The following is a 22941-nucleotide window of genomic DNA, read 5'->3' on the forward strand; positions in this document are numbered from 1 at the left end:
GTCCATCCATGGTCAGCTTTAATGGATGTATTATCCTCGAGCAAATCAATATATGCGCAGTTTCACACAAGGATGTTGAGAATAAGGCAGAGCCACGCCTCAGATGCCCTCACCCCTTCCTCAGATCACTGGGCACAGAGTCAAAACATTTTCTGAGTCTCCTCAGTTTTCTAAAAATCATATTTGATTGGGGGCGGCACGGTGGTTAGCGCTGTCACCTCACAGCAAGAAGGTCCGGGTTCAAGCCCCGTGGGCCTTTCTGTGTGGAGTTTGCATGTTCTCCCCGTGTCTGCGTGGGTTTCCTCCGGGTGCTCCGGTTTCCTCCACAGTCCAAAGACATGCAAGTTAGGTTAACTGGTGACTCTAAATTGACCGTAGGTGTGAATGTGAGTGTGAATGGGTGTCTATGTGTCAGCCCTGTGATGACCTGGCGACTTGTCCAGGGTGTACCCAGCCTTTTGCCCGTAGTCAGCTGGGATAGGCTCCAGCTTGCCTGCGACCTTGTAGAACAGGATAAAGCGGCTAGAGATAATGAGATGAGATGAGATGTTGAATGGATGTTTGTTTACTAGTTTTCTAGCAAAATACAGTGACAGGAGTATATATCCATCCATCATCTGTAGCTGCTTATCCTGTCCTTCAGGCAAGCTGGAGCCTATCCCAGCTGACTATGGGCGAGAGGCAGGGTACACCCTGGACAAGTCGCCAGGTCATCGCAGGGCTGACACAGACAACCATTCACACTCACATTCACTTTAGATCCACCAATTAGCCTAACCTGCATGTCTTTGGTGGAAACCGGAGCACCCGGAGGAAACCCACGCAGACACGGGGAGAACATGCAAACTCCACAGAGAAAGGCCCATGTCAGCCACTGGGCTCAAACCCAGGACCTTCTTGCTGTGAGGCGACAGCGCTAACTACTACACCACCATGCCGCCCCAGTGACAGGAGTAGTGTAGATTAAATTTTATTAGATAGCTATATATTAGACAAGATATTGTGACACCACAAGTGGTGACAACATGAAAAGTAGAGATAACCCTCACATAATCAGGGTTAATAGGGGAGAGCGGGGAGACTTAGGACGAGGGAGACTTGGGACAGTTTGTATTCCCATAAATTCATTTCAACCAGTCAGGTTTTAGATTACATCAGAAGTTAGATGTTGCCTCTTAGAGTAACCTACTTCCTTTGGAGTCAGGAAGCTGGACACTGCGGTAAGGTCTGTGCAGTTCAATATTTTTGTCAATCAAAGTGTGGATTTTCTACTTTGTAGTCCACCTCCATTCTATGGTGTAATGTATGCTGGTGAATTCAGGATTTGTTAGGAATTAAAGTATGTAGCCTAGAGTTACCATATATAGTATTATTTATTCAACTTCAATTCTGGAGAAAAGCATTAAAGGATTTTTTTATTTATTTTTTTCAAAATGGCCAATACCGAGTTTCTCAAAAGCATCGCAGCACAAACATCATCGTTAAATGGTAGAGCAAGCAGCCCAGGGAATGCTCTCTCTCCAAGTTAAGATGCTCTTAGCATTAAGAGGTTTTTGGGAAACCCACCTCTGATGGGGAGAGTTGGGACAGTTCATGTGCCAGGTTTTTTCTTGTGGTTTAGAAATGCAATTTTAAAAAAAAAATTTTGTTAAAAAAGTGCACGTGTATTTGCTTGAGGATGAAGCTTATTTCATTCCTTCTTGAGAGTGGAACTGTTTTGTCTCATCTGGTTTTGGGTAAACTGACATTTTTCTATTGCTATACCAGCATTGTATATTCATATAGTTCATATATTACAAGTTTTGATAATAAATAAAAATTAAACATGTAGGCCTAGGTATTTTATTTTTATTCCATGTCTCCCCACTTTGTCCCAAGTCTCCCAACATAATGCCCCATATCTTCCCTCAATGTCCTATGTCTCCCTTTAAAAAATAATGACAGAAAAATTGAAGTCTGAAGGCCAGTACATATATGTGACAAGCTGAGAAACTAATGTTATGGTAAGAGGGTACTGTACAGTAAATACTCTCTAATGCAATATGAATGTGATGCTACTTGCAAAGAATTTAACACGGTCTACAAAAGCCGAAAACTTGTTCAAAGTGTCCCTGCTTTACCCTATATACCTTACCGTTCAAAAGTTTGGGGTCACCCAGACAATTTTGTGTTTTCCATGAAAAGTCACACTTTTATTTACCACCATAAGTTGTAAAATGAATAGAAAATATAGGCAAGACATTTTTCTGGCCATTTTGAGCATTTAATCGACCCCACAAATGTGATGCTCCAGAAACTCAATCTGCTCAAAGGAAGGTCAGTTTTATAGCTTCTCTAAAGAGCTCAACTGTTTTCAGCTGTGCTAACATGATTGTACAAGGGTTTTCTAATCATCCATTAGCCTTCTGAGGCAATGAGCAAACACATTGTACCATTAGAACACTGGAGTGAGAGTTGCTGGAAATGGGCCTCTATACACCTATGGAGATATTGCACCAAAAACCAGACATTTGCAGCTAGAATAGTCATTTACCACATTAGCAATGTATAGAGTGTATTTCTGATTAGTTTAAAGTGATCTTCATTGAAAAGAACAGTGCTTTTCTTTCAAAAATAAGGACATTTCAAAGTGACCCAAAACTTTTGAATGGTAGTGTAGTGGCATAGACTACCCCAGCTGTCTGCTTATGCTGGGATCAGACTAGATGATATTTTCTGTCTTTCACAATGATCACTACGTCAGATTATTCTTGCCATGTCTTGGTTGGGAGATTGGCACCACTACAAGTTTGACCCCAACCTATCATCGTTCCTCAGGTGAAGAAATTTTCAATCATGGCTACAGAAGGAACGACAAGGAACATGTTATCGGAATTGTCAAACTAGGCAAGAAAATACAAAAAAAATTCTGACATGCTATATTTTTGTTGTGGTGTTGCTGTTCTTTGATTATGTTACACTACAAGGCCCGTTCATGTTTGGGCCTGATGCTGGATATTTGTCAGCCACAATAAAATTGTGTCGAAATTGGGCTGAATTTGTGTAATCTGGTCCTTGCATTAGTGTCTGAGGTAGATGTTTACAAAAATGTTGTGAATAGTTTAAAGCTGTAGGATATAAGATTGCTGGAATTTCACTCTTTCTGTGGGGAGAAAATGCAAAAATACTATTGGAAGCTATATGTGGAGCATTTTCTGACATGCATTGTTCTGTGTCCTTGTCCAATGTGTGGATTCATAAAAGCGGCTGCCTTACAAAACAAAAACAAAAACAAAAAACCCTGCATTGTATGCACTTAATGAGATGGATCAATAATAATGACACTGTAGGTGTAGTACTGTATTATTTAGTAGTGTAGCACATCTGGAAGTACAGGAAGACACACAAAAGCTCTGGTTAGTCACTAGTTGTGTGTATTAATGCAGCAGCTAAACCAGTTTAGAGAATAAATAAATACAGATTTGTCAAAATTACAGACACCAAAAGTGAACAGACATATTGATCATCTTGCTGTTGCTTAATTTAACTGAGCTTGAAATGCAGAAGTACACATGACTCCTCAAACACACCTTGGTATCACTAGCTAACTGGCTAAAACAGCTTAAAAGTGGCTAATAATACGAATGCCCCAAGAAGAGGTTCATAGTAAATTAGAGAACAAATACAAACCCCATTTCCAGAAAAATTGGGATATTTTCCAAAATGCAATAAAAACAAAAATTTGTGATTTTTTTTAAAATTCACGTGAACCTTTATTTAAGTGACAAAAGCACAAAGAAAATATTTTCAATAGTTTTACTGACCAACTTAATTGTATTTTTGTATTTAATGAGGTTAGAATTTGATGCCGGCAGCAGGGTGGTGTAGTGGTTAGCACTGTCGCCTCACAGCAAGAAGGTCCGGGTTCGAGCCCCGTGGCCGGCGAGAGGGCCTTTCTGTGGAGTTTGCATGTTCTCCCCGTGTCCGTGTGGGTTTCCTCCGGGTGCTCCGGTTTCCCCCGCAGTCCAAAGACATGCAGGTTAGGTTAACTGGTGACTCTAAATTGACCGTAGGTGTGAATGTGAGTGTGAATGGTTGTCTGTGTCTATGTGTCAGCCCTGTGATGACCTGGCGACTTGTCCAGGGTCCCCCGTACCCCGCCTTTCACCCGTAGTCAGCTGGGATAGGCTCCAGCTTGCCTGCGACCCTGTAGAACAGGATAAAGCGGCTAGAGATAATGAGATGAGATGAGAATTTGATGCCTGCAACACATTCAAAAAAATGTTTGGACAGAGGCAAAATAAGACTGAAATGTTTATAGGATATCCAAGTAACACCATTTTGGATAATTCCCCAATAAGCACATTAATTGGTAACAGGTAAGCGTAACATGATTGGGTATAAAAGGAGCATGCACCAAAGATTCAGTCTTTGCAAGCAAAGATGGGTCATGATTCACCCCATTGTGTCAAAATTGTTAGTCGATTCAAAAGAATTGTTTGTCAGTTCAAAAAGTACATTTCTCAGTGCAAGATTGCAGAAAATTTAGGTCTTTCAAAATCTACAGTACATAATATTGTGAAAAGTTTCAGGGAATTCGAAGACATCTCAGTTTGTAAAGGGCAACGTCAGAAACCACTGTTGAATGTGCGTGACCATCGAACCCTCAGGTAGCACTGCCTGAGAAACCGTCATGCTAATGTGACAAATATAGCAACATGGGCTCAAGAGAACTTTGGAAAACTGTTGTCACTTCACACAGTCTGCTGCTGCATCTAGAAATGCAACCTGAAACTGTATTATGCAAGGAGGAAGCCATTCATCAAGTTTATACAGAAACGCTGCCGATTTCCCCGGGCCCGAGCTCATCTCAGATGAACCAAAAGACAGTGGAAATGTGTGCCATGGTCAGATGAGTCCACATTTCAGCTTGGTGAACACGACCATCCGATTTGTTATCAGAGAAAGGTGCAAAAGCCAGCATCTGTGATGGTGTGGGGGTGCATAAGTTCCCATGGCATGGGTGATGTCTCTTCCTGGGAAGTCCATGCTTATTTGAGTAGGGCAATACCAGGTCTCATTCTGCATGTGCTACAACAGTGTGGCTTAATAGACACAGAGTACGTGTGCTTGACTAGCCTGCTGCCAGTCCATATCTGTCTCCTCTTGAGAATGTATGGTGCATCATGAAGATGAAAATAAGACACTGACAACCTCAGACTGTTGAGCAGTTGAAGTCTTGTATCAAGCAAGAATGGACAAAACTTCCAATTGCAAAACTGCAAGAATTAGTATCCTCAGTTCCCATATGATTAAAAAGTCTTATTAAAAGGAAAGGTGATGTAACACAGTGGTAATAATGCCTCTGTCCCAACTTTTTTGAGTGTGTTGCAGGCATCAAATTCTAACTTCATTTATATTTACAAAATTCAATTAAGTTGGTCAGTAAAACTACCGAAAACCCTTTCATTGTACTTTTGTCAGTTAAATAATGGTTCGCATGAATTAACAAATCATAGATTTTTGTTGTTATTGCATTTTGGAAAATATCCCAACTTTTCTGGAAATGGGGTTTGTAAATACCTTACCTGTTCAAGCAAGAAAAAAGTCAAAACCCCATTATATCTGAATCCATTTTTCCTCATGTAGTATTATATTGGAGCCTCTCACTCTCTCAATTCTGATTGGCTGTGACTTTTGCCAGTCATTGCTTTCTAGCCAAATACAACCCACCACCTCTGACTGAGAATTACTATTACAGGAGTGTCAAGGTGATTCATAGCAGCTCAGAAACATCAGGGTATTCTTTTTTCTTTCAATACCCAATAATAATAGAAAAGTTTTAATAAAAAAAAACCCTATGCACTGCAGCTTTAAGATATAGTCATTTTTTGCCTAAAATAGGCCAAGTGAGCAGCCTGGAGAGCAATTGAATCGTCGGGTGTCATAAAAGAATGTAATATGACCAGCAGGCCTGCCATAATTTCAATTACATTTGCATTACCTTCATGTAGAGGTGTTCGATATGACAAAAATACATTATCACAGACGCCATTTCTATGATACATGATATGTATCACCATATTGCTCACAAACTGCTAACAATACAACAGTGTGGCATTTAAAATGTTCAGTGTTTTATTTAATGCCTACAAAAATGTATTTATTTGTATTTTTTAAATTTACAAACAAACAAACAAACAAACAAACAAACAAACAAACAAACAAATATTTAACAATGGAAGGGAGAAAGCAGGTCTATAAAAATATTAACATTTTACAATATAAAAGACTAAAAACAAAATTTGAACATCAGTTGCTTTCGGTCAGTTTGTAATTATTATTATTTTTAAAATAAAACAATTAAAAAGGTATAAAAAAGATATCACACTATCCACAGAAAATCCTTCTGAGACATAAGTTCTCATGATATTGATATTATATCATCATATTGCCCAGCCCTACCTCTAATTCCCATATTTTATTTCATTTCATTTAGTAAGACTCAATTCAATTCAAATTTTCAGTTCAAATGTCTTCATTTCATCGGATAAAAGTATACATCAGATGTTACAATTTAAGGTAGATTAAAAAAAGGTAATTTGTTTGAAAGTTCGTGAACCCTTTAGAATTTTCTATATTTCTGCATAAATATGACCTAAAACATCATCAGATTTTCACACAAGTCCTAAACGTAGATAAAGAGAACCCAGTTAAGCAAATGAGACAAAAAATATTATACTTGGTCATTTATTTATTGAGGAAAATGATCCAATATTACATATCTGTGAGTGGCAAAAGTATGTGAACCTCTAGGATTAGCAGTTCATTTGAAGGTGAAATTAGAGTCAGGTGTTTTCAATCAATGGGATGACAATCAGGTGTGAGTGGGCACCCTGTTTTATTTAAAGAACAGGGATCTATCAAAGTCTGATCTTCACAACACATGTTTGTGGAAGTGTATCATGGCACGAACAAAGGAGATTTCTGAGGACCTCAGAAAAAGTGTTGTTGATGCTCATCAGGCTGGAAAAGGTTACAAAACCATCTCTAAAGAGTTTGGAATCATGTGGACAAGCCAGAAGGCTATTGGAAAAATGTTTTGTGGACGGATGAGACCAAAATAGAACGTTTTGGTTTAAATGAGAAGCGTTATGTTTGGAGAAAGGAAAACACTGCATTCCAGCATAAGAACCTTATCCCATCTGTGAAACATGGTGGTGGTAGTATCATGGTTGGGGCCTGTTTTGCCGCATCTGGGCCAGGACGGCTTGCCATCACTGATGGAACAATGACTTCTGAATGATACCAGCTAATTCTAAAGGAAAATATCAGGACATCTGTCCATGAACTGAATCTCAAGAGAAGGTGGGTCATGCAGCAAGACAACGACCCTAAGCACACAAGTCGTTCTACCAAAGAATGGTTAAAGAAGAATAAAGTTCATGTTTTGGAATGGCCAAGTCAAAGTCCTGACCTTAATCCAATCGAAATGTTGTGGAAGGACCTGAAGCGAGCAGTTCATGTGAGGAAACCCACCAACATCCCAGAGTTGAAGCTGTTCTGTATGGAGGAATGGGCTAAAATTCCTCCAAGCCGGTGTGCAGGACTGATCAACAGTTACCGGAAACATTTAGTTGCAGTTATTGCTGCACAAGGGGGTCACACCAGATACTGAAAGCAAAGGTTCATATACTTTTGCCACTCACAGATATGTAATATTGGATCATTTCCCTCAATAAATAAATGACCAAGTATAATATTTTTGCCTCATTTTTAAACTGGGTTCTCTTTATCTACTTTTAGGACTTGTGTGAAAACCTGATGATGTTTTAGGTCATATTTATGCAGAAATATAGAAAATTCTAAAGGCTTCACAAACTTTCAAGCACCACTGTGTGTATATATATATATATATATATATATATATATATATATATATATATATATATATATATATATATATATATATATATATATATATATTTCAGTTTTAATGTATTTGAGAACAAAGACAAAGCATTCACTGTCAGTTATCCAAGGGTGGTACTGTAGCTACTCAACCGTTATCTGTATCTGAGATCATTCACATTATAAATTGCAAGACAGTAAATGGTGCTATGCATCCAATTACTAATTGCAAGGATGTTGGTGAGGGGGTTGATTTAAAGCAAAATTGTTCTAATATGGCTGAAAGCTGCATAGACAGAAGGCAAAAAAAAGGGTAAACCAGTTGACTTTTCCCAAAGAGTTCAGAGTCTGTTAATGTTATATTCATGTTACACGGCTGGAAGCTGTTCTGTGCTCAGGTTTACAATGTGGTGTTCATGGTGACCTGACGCACTGTGCCAGATGTGTTTGCATAGTAAATGGGACTTTAGTTCCACTTTAACAAACACACTTGCGTACACAGATGAAAGGATGACAGTTTGCTCAGGTGTAATTCACCTGTGAGCTGCTCATTCAAGGCACAAGGTTTATTCATTGTCAAGACTGCTGACATTTGCTTATTGTTTTTTTTCTAAGCTGTTGAAATTGTAATATACTGTTTGTTTAGTTGTAATGCTAAGAGAAAGAGCATAATACTTTAGAGTACTGATCACCTAAATTGTGCTCTGGGCCAAGACCACGCTTGCTATATAGGTGAACTGGGCACCACTTAACAGTAGCACTTTTCTGATTGCTGCCTTTGTTTCCCCACTTCTATGGAATCAATTTTGTGCCAAAATGTTCATACAATACTTTTGAAATATCAAACAAAAACGACAAATCAAAATACAAAAAAAGAAAAAAAAAGTCAATTTTTTTAGACTGGCAAACAAATTATTCGTGTAATCGTGCAAAATATCAGTCTATCACTCTTCAGAACCCTTTTATTTTTGTTCCGCGTCTTTCTCAGTTTTGTTTGACGTAATTTATTTTGGTTGCGATTCCAGCTTTCTCGTTTGCGCTCCCTGACTTTTTGCTTGCAGTTTTGGCACAAACTTCACGTGTGGGTGGGCTGTCCAGGAATGCATTCCCATTGGGTAACTTGTGTTTGACTGACAGCTACGCTCAGCCATTCCCTACTCGGATTCTGGCGGACTGTTTGACGAGTGACCGATCCATTGATGGTAAACAAGGATTGAGTGGACTTCAGTGGCGACTATGATATTGAATTTACACTTTGTTGAATTAATTCAATATCATAGTTGCCACTGAAGTCCACTCGATCCTTGTTTACCGTCAATGGATCGGTCACTTGCCAAACAGTCCACCAGAATCCGATGGCCGCAACAGCCTCCGGGGAATGGCTGAGCGTAGCTGTCAGTCAAACACAAGTTAGCCAATGGGAATGCATTCCTGGACAGCCCACCCACACGTGAAGTTTGTGCCAAAACTGCAAGCAAAAAGTCAGGGAGCGCAAACGAGAAAGCTGGAATCGCAACCAAAGTAAATTACATCAAACAAAACCGAGAAAGACGCGGAACAAAAATAAAAGGTTTCTGAAGAGTAATGGACTGATATTTTGCACGATTATACGAATAATTTGTTTGCCAGTCTAAAAAAATTGACCTTTTTTCTTTTTTTGTATTTTGATTTGTCGTTTTTGTTTGATATTTCAAAAGTATTGTATGAACATTTTGGCACAAAATTGATTCCATACACTTCCAGACTGCTTTGTTTACAACGTGCAACCCTTCACCCATGTAGACTAGAGTACTGTTTGTCAGCCCTTGCTAGCAGTTGATTTGGTCCAAGCACAGATTGATAAGTTTGGGATAAAATCTTTAAGAGTTATTCCACAAAATTGAGTCGTACATGAGCTGATAGCCGATGAGGCGCGTAGCACTGAGTCGGCTATAAGCCACGTACAATGAGATTGAGTGGAATAACTGTTTTATTCTATCCACATTCACTGAATTTTGAGAAACAGAGCATTTTTATTTTTTGCAAATTTGATACATAAAAACTTTATACAAAATGTCCGACACAATCATTTCCGGGGCGGCACGGTGGTGTAGTGGTTAGCGCTGTCGCCTCACAGCAAGAAGGTCCGGGTTCGAGCCCCGTGGCCGGCGAGGGCCTTTCTATGTGAAGTTTGCATGTTGTCCGCGTGGGTTTCCTCCGGGTGCTCCGGTTTCCCCCACAGTCCAAAGACATGCAGGTTAGGTTAACTGGTGACTCTAAATTGACCGTAGGTGTGAATGTGAGTGTGAATGGTTGTTTGTCTATGTGTCAGCCCTGTGATGACCTGGCGACTTGTCCAGGGTGTACCCCGCCTTTCGCCTGTAGTCAGCTGGGATAGGCTCTGGCTTGCCTGTGACCCTGTAGAACAGGATAAAGTGGCTAGAGATAATGAGATGAGACAATCATTTCCGCTTAGAATATAAACAAACTGGCAAAATGACAGTAGCACTTTGTGAAAAGTGCTATAAAAAAAGATACGTTCTTACCCTCAAGTACTTTCCTCCCATATTTTGTTGCTTTTTTAAAAAATATTTTTGGGGGTGTTGTTTTCGAGTAGAGTTTTTATTTCTTCCTCGGCTGGTTCAGTAACACACTCCACCATTTTGTTTTTCTCTACTCACAGTATTGTACAGGGTTAGTCAAAATTATCTTAACACTAATGGATTATTTTTCTCCTGAATGTGTGGTGCACCGTGACCGCTGCTGGCGTAATTGGGCCCTACTTTTTTGACACCCCAACAGTGATGTCAGATGTCTGCTTACAGATGGTGCAACAGTACGCCACTGATGAACTTCCACTACAGATCTGATTGGCGGGGTATTTCCAACAGGGTGGCACACTGCTGCATTTTGGCCGTACTGTTCGTGCTTATCTCGACCACACGTTTCCATTTCGATGGGTAGGTCGCGGTGGACCATTACCGTGGCCTCCACACTTCCCTGATTTGACGCCCTGTGATTTCTGGTTATGGGGTATGGTGAAGGAGTGCGTGTATAGCAGGAAAGTTCGTGATATCAATGACCTCAAGTACAGAATAAGGACTGTGGTATCATCTATTCCCTGCGAAATGTGTGTCCAGGCTTTAAATGGTACTATTGCTTGCTGGTTTTTGTGTATTGAACATGATGGCAAACAGGTTGAGACCGTCCTGTAAATCATCTTTCACATATGATGTATGTTTTGTGAATAAATGGTTTCTACCATTTAAGTGTTAACATAATTTTGACTAACGCTGCACCGTATATGAGCTGATATATGAGCCTAGTAGTAGAGTAGCCAATCAGAGTGTGCGATTGCTCATATCCAGTGAATGTGGATAGAATAATACCTGATATTCCAACAAACTGCAGGTAGAACAGCCCTGTAGTACTGCCTCTGTAGTATTTTTCTGGTGAAAGCCAGGCGGCAGATTTATATCGGCACATTAGTTTTAAAGATCTATGGTAATTACATTACACTTTGTTTGTGTGTGCATGTGTTCTTTTGTCATCTGTTCATTCTGCATGCAGGATGCATTGCAGCCAAGCACCATCGGTCAGTGGAGCCAGCAAACCTGTCTTTAACTTAATAGTGAACTGTGAGTTAAAAGAGGTTATATTATAGTGGCCAGTGTCTTTTATAGTAGTTACTGAATGACATGTTTTCAGGTGAATAACGGAAGAATAAGCTGAGGTTTTAAGGTGTAAAAGGTTGATACGGATTTAAAAGTGGGAAAAATGTATCCCTGAATATATTTTATTTTCTTTTGGTTTCCGTGTTTAGCTACATGTGTATTTTGTGTGTGTTCTAGGATCTTGGAAAGTTATAATTGGATGACTGGACATTACTGACCACGGTTTTACTCTATTTCAGAGCTTGTCTCTATTCAGGTCCAGACTCACAGGCAACTATCCAACATAATTAGTTCATTGAGCTCAACGTCTCACACACACACACACACACACACACACTTTTCTCTGATTTAGCTATAAAAGAGAGCTCTGTCTCATGATCCATATCTTCTCATCTCATCTCATTATCTCTAGCCGCTTTATCCTGTTCTACAGGGTCGCAGGCAAGCTGGAGCCTATCCCAGCTGACTACGGGCGAAAGGCGGGGTACACCCTGGACAAGTCGCCAGGTCATCACAGGGCTGACACATAGACACACAACCATTCACACCTACGGTCAATTTAGAGTCACCAGTTAACCTAACCTGCATGTCTTTGGACTGTGGGGGAAACCGGTGCACCCGGAGGAAACCCACGCGGACACGGGGAGAACATGCAAACTCCACACAGAAAGGCCCTCGCCGGCCACGGGGCTCGAACCCGGACCTTCTTGCTGTGAGGCGACAGCGCTAACCACTACACCACCGTGCCACCACCTGCTATAATATAAACCCATATTGTTGTGTCAAAAAATTTAACTATTTTGTTTTGAAGATATCTGAATCAGTTCCCATAGGTTAAATGAACAGCCAGAGGTCAATCAAATATTTATAATCTCGTCTCCCACCTCCAGTGCCATAAGCATAAAGAACAGAATCAGACATGTATTTTTGAGGTTTATTTTGGAAAACAAACTCTTTTTGATGGCTCTTCTCATAACTATTTATAAAAGCTGAGATATTGCAGACTAACTGTATGTTCACACCAGATGCGGCCAGAGCATCAAAATTCGCTCTGGCTGCCCTGTCAATGACGTTGGTAAGTTTGTGGACGCTCTGTGATGTAGATGGAATAGTTGGCTACATGGTTGTTCAGAATGCTTCATCTTGCAAAGTTTATTTACAAGGCTCACAGAGCAAAGACAAACATCTCAATATGTATGTTATATCTTAATAAAATAATAAAAAATACAGCTATTTAAGGTAGCACGGTGGTGTAGTGGTTAGCGCTGTCGCCTCACAGCAAGAAGGTCCGGGTTCGAGCCCCGTGGCTGGCGAGGGCCTTTCTGTGCGGGGTTTGCATGTTGTCTGCGTGGGTTTCCTCCGGGTGCTCCGTTTTCCCCCACAGTCCAAAGACATGCAGGTTAATTCTAAAGTGAGTGTGAATGGTTGTCTATGTGTCAGCCCTGTGATGACCTGGCGATTTGTCCAGGGTGTACCCTGTCTTTTGCCCGTAGTCAGCTGGGATAGGCTCCAGCTTGCCTGCGACCCTGTAGAACAGGATAAAGCGGCGAGAGATGAGACAACTATTTAAAAAAAATTAAAAATTGGTTAACAATGCCATTTGGGAGACCGGGTTGATTTTTTTTGTTTTAATTTGTTTTTGCATTGTTGCCCAAAAACAAACAAACAAAAAAATTAAAATAAAATAAAGTAAAATAAAAGAGTCAGTAAAAGTAATTCCCTTCTGTTTTCACAAATATATTGTGCACTTCACCAACTCACTTGAAACACCCACAGTTTGTGATATGTTTCAGGGGTGGGAATTTTTTTTTTTAGTTAATGTTTCTATATGCAAGCAAGGACACATCATAAATAAGGGGGAAACCTGCCACCACAAGTATTAATTTCTCTTCCATTCTACTTGAGAACGATTTGCATGGAACCAAAATTCACATGGTTGTGTTTTCTAGTATTCTCTAGAGCAGACCACCTCGAAATTCCGATTACTGCCACACTGTCTTAGCTCATTACTATGAAGTTTCCTGGACTTCAACTTTATTCTGACGCCCTACCACTCAAGATTCACCACCAGCGGTCATGCTGCTGCTCACTGCCAGGAGACACTGGCTCACAGAGAAAATAAAAGATTTCCAGTCACTTTGATGCTGTCACTGCTTTTGGTCTGAACACACTACTGTATAATGCTCAGAGCAGGAAACTGTTGAAGAAGAAGAAGGATTTATTTGTCACAATGTTCACTCAAGCACAGCGAAATTCCTCCTCTGTATTAAACCCATCTGGAACAGTGAACACACACATGCACACACAAGTGAGCAATGAGCACACACACATACCCAGAGCAGTGGGCAGCTATACTGTGCTAATCTTATGTTGATTCATGTGTTTTCTTGAATCGTGATTATGGAGACAGACGGTACAGTTTCTGGGAGTGGCCATCACGGAGGACCTCTCCTGGACTGATAGCACCTCAGTGGTAGTAGGCAAAGCACAACAACGACTCTACTTTCTGAGGAGATTAAGGAGAGTCAACCTCCTCCAGAAGCTGCTGGTCAATTTCTATAGGTGCACCATAGAAAGCATATTAACAAACTGTATGACCGCCTGGTACAGCAGCTGCACCAAAGCTGCCAGAAAAGCCCTACAGCGTGTTGTGTAAATGGCACAGGACATCGTTGGCACTGAGTTGCCATCTCTGGATCTGCTACACAACACTCGCTGTGTCAGAAGGGCCAAAAATATTATATTACCCCGCACATCACTTGTTTAAGCTCCTCCCATTAGGCAGGCGCTTCAGATCTATACGCACATGTACCAACAGACTTAAAAACAGTTTCCTTCCAACTGCAATAAACTTACTGAACTGCGACATCTCCACAGTCTGAGATATGACATGATATTCAAGCCACAACCTGCACATATTGCTTGATTTCCATATCGTTTCTGTTAAGTGTATTTATGTTCATTTCATATACAGTGGCATGCAAAAGTTTGGGCACCCTTGCTGAAAATGTCTGTTACTGTGAATAGTTAAGTGAGCGGAAGATAAACTGAACACCAAAAGGCATAAAGGTAAAGATGACACATTTCTTTAATATTTTCCGCAAGATTACATTTTTATGGGGGTGTCATGGCTCAGATGGCTAAGGCACCATGCCATAAATCCGGGGACCCGGGTTCGATACCGACCCAAAGTCATTTCCTGATCCCTCCCCGTCTCTCTCTCCTGCTCATTTCCTGTCTCTCTACACTGTCCTATCTAAAAAAAAGATTACATTTTTATTTCCATCATTTACAGGCATAAAATACCAAAAAATGAAAAGGACCTGAAGCAAAAGTTTGGGCACCTGACATAGTCAGTACTTAGTAACACTCCCTTTGGCAAGTATCACAGCTTGTAAACACTTTTTGTAGCCAGCTAATAATCTTTCAGTTCTTACCTGGGGGATTTTCGTGCATTCATCCTTGCAAAAGACTTCCAGTTCTGCAAGTGTCTTGGGCTGTCTTGCATGCACTGCTCTTTTGAGATCTCTACACAGATTTTCAATGATGTTTAGGTCAGGGGACTGTGAGGGCCAGGGCAAAACCTTCAGCTTGTGCCTCTTGAGGTGTTCCATTGTAGATTTGGAGGTGTGTTTTGGATCATCGTCTTATTGTAGGACCCATCCTCTTTTTAACTTCAACTTTTTTACAGATGGTGTGATGTTTGCTTCCATAGTTTGCTGGTATTTATTCGAATCCATGCTTCCCTCAACCAGTGAAATGTGCCCTGTGCCATTGGCTGCAACACAACCCCAAAGCATGATCGATCTACACCCATGCTTCAGAGTTGGAGAGGTGTTCTTTTCCTGGAATTTGGCACCCTTTTTTCTCCAAACATACCTTTGCACATTGTGGAAAGTAGGGTTCATCTACTAGTAGGGTTGATTACTGCAATGGCCTTTTCACAGGCCTACCAAAAAAGACCATCAAACGACTTCAGCTGGTTCAAAATGCTGCGGCTAGGGTTCTCACATGAACAAAAAGAACAGAGCACATTACTCCAATTCTAAGGTCCCTTCACTGGCTTCCAGTAAGCTACAGAATTGACTTTAAAGCATTGCTGCTGGTGTACAAATCTCTAAATGGTACAGGGCCCAATTACCTCTCTGATATGTTGCAGCGGCCTAACCCAATCAGATCTACCAGATCGCAGCAGCAAAATTTACTGGTAAAACCTGTTGTTAAAACAACAGGATATGGTGAAGCAGCTTTTAGCTACTATGCAGTACAGCTATGGAACCAACTGCCAGAGGACATCAAAAATACTCCTGCTGTAGGCAGCTTTAAATCTAGATTAAAGACCAAGCTGTTCTCAGATGCTTTCTGCTAACTGATAAATATCATCATCTTTACATGTTTTAAACTTTACGTAACTTTTACAGTCTCTGCATGTTTTAAACTTTACTTAACTTTTATTCTATTTTATTCTGCTGTTTTTTACTGAACTTTTACTTCATTTTATTATTTTATTTCTACTATTGTTTAATTCTTGTTTTTTTTCTCTCTTCTTCCCCCTTTATTTTATGTAATTTTATTTTCTATTGTTTACTGTTTTGCTTTTACCTCTGTAAAGCACATTGAACTGCCACTGTGTATGAAATGCGCTATATAAATAAACTTGCCTTGCCTTGCCTTGCGGCCAAAAAGTTCTATTTTGATTTCATCAGTTCACAGGGCTTGTTTCCAAAATGCATCAGGCTTATTTAGATGTTCATTTGCAAACTTCAGACGCTGAATTTTGTGGCTAGGATGCAGGAAAGGTTTTCTTCTGATGACTCTCCCATCAAGGTCGTATTTGTTCAGGTGTCGCTGCATAGTAGAACAGTGCACCACCACTCCAGGGTCTGCTAAATCTTTCTGAAGGTCTTTTGCAATCAAACAGGGCTTTTTATTTGCCTTTCTAGCAATCCAACGAGCAGTTCTTTCAGAAAGTTTTCTTCATCTTCCAGACCTCACCTTGATCTCCACGGTTTCTGTTAACTGCCATTTCTTAATAACATTACAATCTGAGGAAACGGCTACCTGAAAACACTTTGCTACGCTCTTGTAGCCTTCTCCTGCTTTGTGAGCATCAATTATTTTATTATTCAGAATGCGAGGGAGTTGCTTAGAGGAGCCCATGGCTGTTGATTTTAGGGATAAGTTTGAGGAGTCAAAGAATTTATACAGCTTTGAAATCTGCATCATCTGACCTTTCCTAACGAAGAATTTGAACAAGCCACAGCTCAATAAGCTAATTAAAGTCTGGAACCTTGGTAAAAGTTACCTGAGAACTCAAATGTATTGGGGTGCCCAAACTTTCGCATGGTGTTCCTTTTCTTTTTTCACTCTCCAATTGTACAAAACAAAGATAATACACAAATCTTGCAGAAAACACTGAAAAGAAATGTCTCATCTTTACCTTTATGCCTTTTGGTGATCAGTTCATCTTCTGCTCACTTAACTATTCACAGTAACAGACATTTTCAGCAAGGGTGCCCAAACTTTTGCATGGCACTGTATATTATATTTAATTACTTATCACCTTTCTTAGCTCTCAGGGGTTTTTTTTGTCTGTCTTAATATTTTGCACCTTAACTTTTTGCACCTTTGGGACCAGCACAAAAGAAATTTCGTTGTGCCTTAACAATGACAAAGTACTTGAACTTGAACTACAGCAGTGCAGTGATCATCACTGTCACCGCACAGCAAGAAGGTTTTGAGTTCGAACTTTGTGGCCGAGCGGGGCCTTTCCTTGTAGAGTTTGCGTGTTCTCATGCCTGTGCGGGTTTCCTCCGGGTGCTCAGGTTTCCTCCACCAGTCCAAAGACATGCGGATTAGTTTAACACATTATAATGTGTATATACTATATCAGTAAAATATGGAATGTCAATACAATAAATAAGTCAGTGTTGATGTATTATGTTCGATATAATAATAACAATGAATAATGATTGCATCATATTATATTTTCTTGTGTTGTGTAGACCAGAGGAGCGCTCTGGGGAAGATGTGGACATTATCATGGCTCGTCTGAAGCGTGTGAAAGCTTTTGAGAAGTTCCACCCTGCCATGCTACAGCAGATCTGTCTATGTGGCTACTATGAGTGCTTGGAAAAAGGCATCACATGTAGGTCATACCACACATACAGACATAGTAAACATATCCATAGACTCAAGCACATGCAACCACGCAGTCACAAAATGCTTCTATTCTACTAGAAGTTACAAGCAAGAGAAAAGAAACAAGAAGATGCTTGTCTTGACTATCATGACTCTTAACTCTGTTGTCTATTCACTTTGCACGCTGTGCTGTAGTGTACCGACAGGGTGATATCGGCACTAGTTGGTACGCTGTCCTGTCTGGCTCGCTTGATGTTAAAGTCTCTGAAACTGCCAACCATCAGGTAAAACGTTGCCCATTTTCTGCTCTTCAATGTGTATTGTGAGGAATAACCGTCCTCTTAGACATCTTTTACATATAATGCTTGAATCTTTTTTCCTGCCTTATAAGAGCTGCACACTGTGCTCCTCTAAAATATATATTCTTAAAAATGATGTATTTTTTGATCTTGTATGTGAAATTAAAAAGCCAATCACATTATAATAACGTCAGTATGTTATGATGTTAATGATATGATGATTTAACATTATGATTACGCATACAGAGAGTGATTTTTTTCCTCTTCCTGTTTTGATATACTTAACAATTATTCCACAAAATTGAGTCGTACATGAGCTGATAGCCAGCGAGGCGCATAGCACCGAGTTGGCTATAAGCCATGTACGACAAGATTGAGTGGAGTAACTGTTTTAGAGCCATTCCAAGGAATCGGTGCCATTTCCGTCCCTAGAAAATTATATGTATAAATGCACATAAAAATGTACTTTAAAATACATTTCCTTATTATGCAGAATGTCCTGCACATTGATCTGATTTCAAATTTAAGATATATAATTGTAAGGATTAATAAAAACTACCTAAAACACTGAAAAATAGCATGTGTTACCTGTCCCCGGACTCTAACTTTATACTTAACTATGAAATATTATGATTAAAATCCTTCAGAAACATTATTTCTTTTGCACTGTTGTGTGACTCCATATCCTATCCATGGTTTAAATATATTTTTTTCATAAGAAATCCACAATATCTTAGTTAAAATACACATTTTAGTCGTGTCCCTGGGTTTTCACTCAGTCCTGTTACCCAAACATATTACCCCATCTGACAAATTTGGAACATTCTATAAATCACATGCTCAATGGGAAGTTACATCAGTTGTGTCTTCTGAAGGCCATGGGAAGACCAAAAGTTAGTTCTCTCATTTACTTTTCTGTATATTTGATGATTTTTTAACTTTGACTGATAAGGTCAATGTCAACATACTGTCCTGTTACTTAAATTATTTCTTAGATAATATTTGTTTATTTTAAAAAATACAGATTTTTGGTAAATCACTAGAATGTGCTAAGTGTGGTCATGCTATTAGCGATGACGCCATGTGGCTTAATTCCATGTATTAGCTAATCCTAGGCTAAAAACTCAGTCCTGTTACTTTCAGTCCTGTTACTCATATAAAGAGTATGCAGCCATCTTTGACTTCCAAACCTTGTAAAAAAAATAAATAACGTAGCCTGAGGTTGACCAATACACATTTTGAATAGTTAAATATGTGTGTTATTATAATCAGTGTTGAAAAGATATAACAAATTAAGTTTAATTTGGGAGTGGTACAACAAGCAAATGGCACCCATTCGGTGGAATGTCCCTTTATTCTATCCACATTCACTGGATTTTGAGAAACAGAGTATTCTTATATTTATTTTTGGCAAATTCGATAAATAAAAACGCCCACTTTAAAACGTGCATGTAAAGCAGCTGTGTAGACGTTCCTGTGCTAAACTAATGAGAGACTTCTCTAAGTTGTTGCAAAAATTATGCAAATGGAATATGCTTTAAGTGCAAAACATCCGACAAAATAATTTCTACTTAGAATGTAAACAAACCGGTGAACTGACAGTAGCAATTTGTGAAAAATACTACAATAATAATTCTTGAAAAATAAAAAAGATATGTTCTAACCATTAGATACTCATCTCATTATCTCTAGCCACTTTATCCTGTTCTACAGGGTCGCAGGCAAGCTGGAGCCTATCCCAGCTGACTACGGGCGAGAGGTGGGGTACACCCTGGACAAGTCGCCAGGTTATCACAGGGCTGACACATAGACAACCATTCACACTCGCACCTACGGTCAATTTAGAGTCACCAGTTAACCTAACCTGCATGTCTTTGGACTGTGGGGGAAACCGGAGCACCCGGAGGAAACCCACGTGGACACGGGGAGAACATGCAAACTCCACACAGAAAGGCCCTCGCCGGCCCTGGGGCTCGAACCCGGACCTTCTTGCTGTGAGGCGACAGCGCTAACCACTACACCACCGTGCCGCCCACCATTAGATACTTTTATTCCATATTTTGTTGCCTTTTTTAAAAATATATATTTTTGGAGGTTTTCTTCTTCTTTAGGGTTTTTTGGCGGTTGGCAAACCAACTTAAAGGAGCACTACCGCCACTGAATGGGCTGGAGTGTGGAACAGGAGATATTGAGGAAAAAAAACTATATCCTTTTAGCTATTTCTGTTTCTTTTAAATACTTGATAACAATTTTTGGAGTTTTGTTTTTGAGTAGAGTTTTTATTTCGTCCTTGGCTGGTTCAGCAACACGCTCCACCATTTTGTTTTTCTCGACTCACGGTATATGAGCTGATAGCCTAGTAGTAGAGTAGCCAATCATAGTGCACGATTGCTCATATCCAGTGAATGTGGATAGAATAATAGACATTATAAAGTGGATCTGGTATTTATTGACAGTTTGGTCAGTATCGCATTGGATTATAGCCCACTTAACACCAAGGTTTGTTAGACCTTTGTGTCTCTCAAGCTCCATGAAATGTGAACGTCTCTCATTCCATATGCTTGAGCTATAGTTCTACAATCTGCCCTTTGTCTCATGTATAAAAATGTAGATTTTGAAAATGTTTGCACTTTAAGCCACATGTTTTTCAGGAAAAGCAATCACAGAAATAGATACAGCTCCATTCCTGAGAGAAGATACAAACTGTATTGATACTTCCAACCAGAAATAGTTAACGCCTTCATGTTTGTTTGTTTGTTTGCCAAGACTCACACTCTTTCCATCTCTCTCTCTCTCTCTCTCTCTCTCTCTCTCTCTCTCTCCCTCCTCATTGCTGATTAAGCAGCACTTTAACCTTTTTAACCTTAATCTAAGACAGTACAGTGATTTAAGAGATTGCCTTCTGTCTGGAAAGGAGGCTGGAGCCAGACTTTTTTTTTTCTGATGGCCTTTAAGTGTTTACTCATGCAGGCTGTGTTCCTTCCTGCTCTACATCCCTTTAAGGATGCAGTTACCATTTGCACACTGGGCATCGGCACAGCATTTGGGGAGTCTGTTTTGGACAATACACCGCGTCACGCCACGATTGTAACCCGAGAGTTCAGTGAGCTGCTGCGCATCGAGCAGAGGGAGTTCAGAAGCCTGTGGGAGGTAAGAGAGCCCTCACTGAGTTACACTGCTATGTAAATACATTCTAATATGTTGTTATGCAGGTTGTTCAGATGTGAGATACTCTACATCACTGGTTCTATAAGTGGGTTCTGGGGGGCCGCCAGGGTTTGTGCAGCGTTGTGCAATTTGTTTTAATTTCATTATAGTTTTGGAAATCTCAACCCACTGTTATCAAAGCTATTTATTATATTTATTATTGAGTTTTTGTAATTCTTTATATGAATTTGTAATGTAAGCCTATAAGTAATGTTATTTTGGATCTAATGTGTTCAATGAATGGAAAGTTCAAGAATAAAAAGGCTTCAAATAAATAGCCAGATTTTCATTGTACACATTTAAGTAATGAGTCAAGTATTTGAACAGTTGGATTATTTCCATAAAGTAAATCTATACTGAAGGGAAAGTGAAAATAATTTAAAAGTTAAAGAGCAGAGGCCTTTGGCTGCACACGGTTTGAGAACCCCTGCTGTACATCATGTATGCATGTGTAGAGACTGGGTTCAATTTACACAAGTAAATAGTGTGTTTTGGTGCAAAGGCATATTGCTGGAAGATTTTTTTTTTCTTTGCTTTGCTGTGTTTGTTGTAGTGCTGACCAGCAGAGGGGAGTGTTTTGTAAAAGAAACACTCCTATACTTCATAATTTTGGCACAATATGTCAACTATTCTCATTCATTCATTCTTGTAGCATCCTCCAGTGTTAATAAATATGCAGAGTATTGCAACAGGTTGTACTGATGTTTGCATTGATGGGAATAGAAAACTCACCATTTACGCTGAAATGTATTTTCACATGTACATTTTTAATAAGGGATGCACACAAAGAAACCAAACGTCTTTATTAGGGCTATAAATAATTTAAACACTAACAGGTGCATTATAAAAAACAAAACAAAATACAATATCATGTGCAAATATTTGTCTAATGAAAAACAATGAAACCTCCAGAACATATGAGGATGCAGGAGTCGACAGTGCTCAAGTACTTTAAACTGTTAAATGAACATTAAAATCTAGTTTACAGCCACGTAAAAATTCACTACTCTTTGGGAATGACTCATAAATTGGAAATAAGTGTTACACATGAATGTGGCTTTTTTTTTTTTTATTAAAACCAAACATAAAACGGTAGTAATGCAACAGTGAGAAAAAAAATAATAATTAAAAAAAAACACAGACTGCGTAAAAACATTAAATAGTGAGCTACAATATGAAGGTAGTAAAAAGAACCATTAGTGGCTAACAGCCCAGAGGGGGTTAATAAAATGCATTAAAATAAAACTTCCTTGATATACACACACACACACACACACACACATATATATATATATATATATATATATATATATATATATATATATATATATATATATATATCTTGATTAAGTACTTCATACAGAATCCACAACAAAATGCAAAGGAAGATATGTTTAAGATTTTATATATATATATATATATATATATATATATATATATATATATATATATATATATATATATATATATGAGTGATTCCACGCTTATGGGTACTGAAATGGGGACATGAACTTATTTTTAAAAATTCACCTAAAACCATTTCTTTTTTTTACCATCAGGTCACAAAACATGTCATCTTTAATGAATATGTTAAAAGATAACTTTAATTTTCTGAGATATAATAAAAACATATTTATATGCCAAAGTCAGAACGTAACAGAAGTGCTGTGGACATATATATTCTCAATTTTAACAATGTAGAATTACTTTTTGAAACATAGGAAGGTGATGTTTTAGCAAATATAATTAAT

The 22941-nt window shown here is 39.1% G+C and overlaps 1 protein-coding gene across 5 annotated transcripts in view; it reads left to right on the plus strand.

The window, feature by feature from the left end:
• The window catches only part of rapgef4a (Rap guanine nucleotide exchange factor 4a), a 112770-nt gene that overhangs the window by 1005 nt on the left and 88824 nt on the right, over nt 1–22941 (plus strand). For 4 of the 5 annotated variants that reach the window (XR_009655381.1, XM_060930013.1, XM_060930014.1 and 1 more), the window contains exons 2-4: nt 17549–17691; nt 17880–17968; nt 20987–21133. Coding sequence is in view for 4 of the 5 variants with exons in the window: in XM_060930013.1 (XP_060785996.1) it covers nt 17549–17691; nt 17880–17968; nt 20987–21133 (379 nt within the window). In the remaining variant the exon portion in view is untranslated. The remainder of the gene's footprint in view (nt 1–17548; nt 17692–17879; nt 17969–20986; nt 21134–22941) is intronic. The other variant, XM_060930015.1, reaches the window with a different exon arrangement.

This window comes from Neoarius graeffei, chromosome 9 (genome assembly GCF_027579695.1).
Source record: "Neoarius graeffei isolate fNeoGra1 chromosome 9, fNeoGra1.pri, whole genome shotgun sequence".
NCBI classification, from domain to species: domain Eukaryota; kingdom Metazoa; phylum Chordata; class Actinopteri; order Siluriformes; family Ariidae; genus Neoarius; species Neoarius graeffei.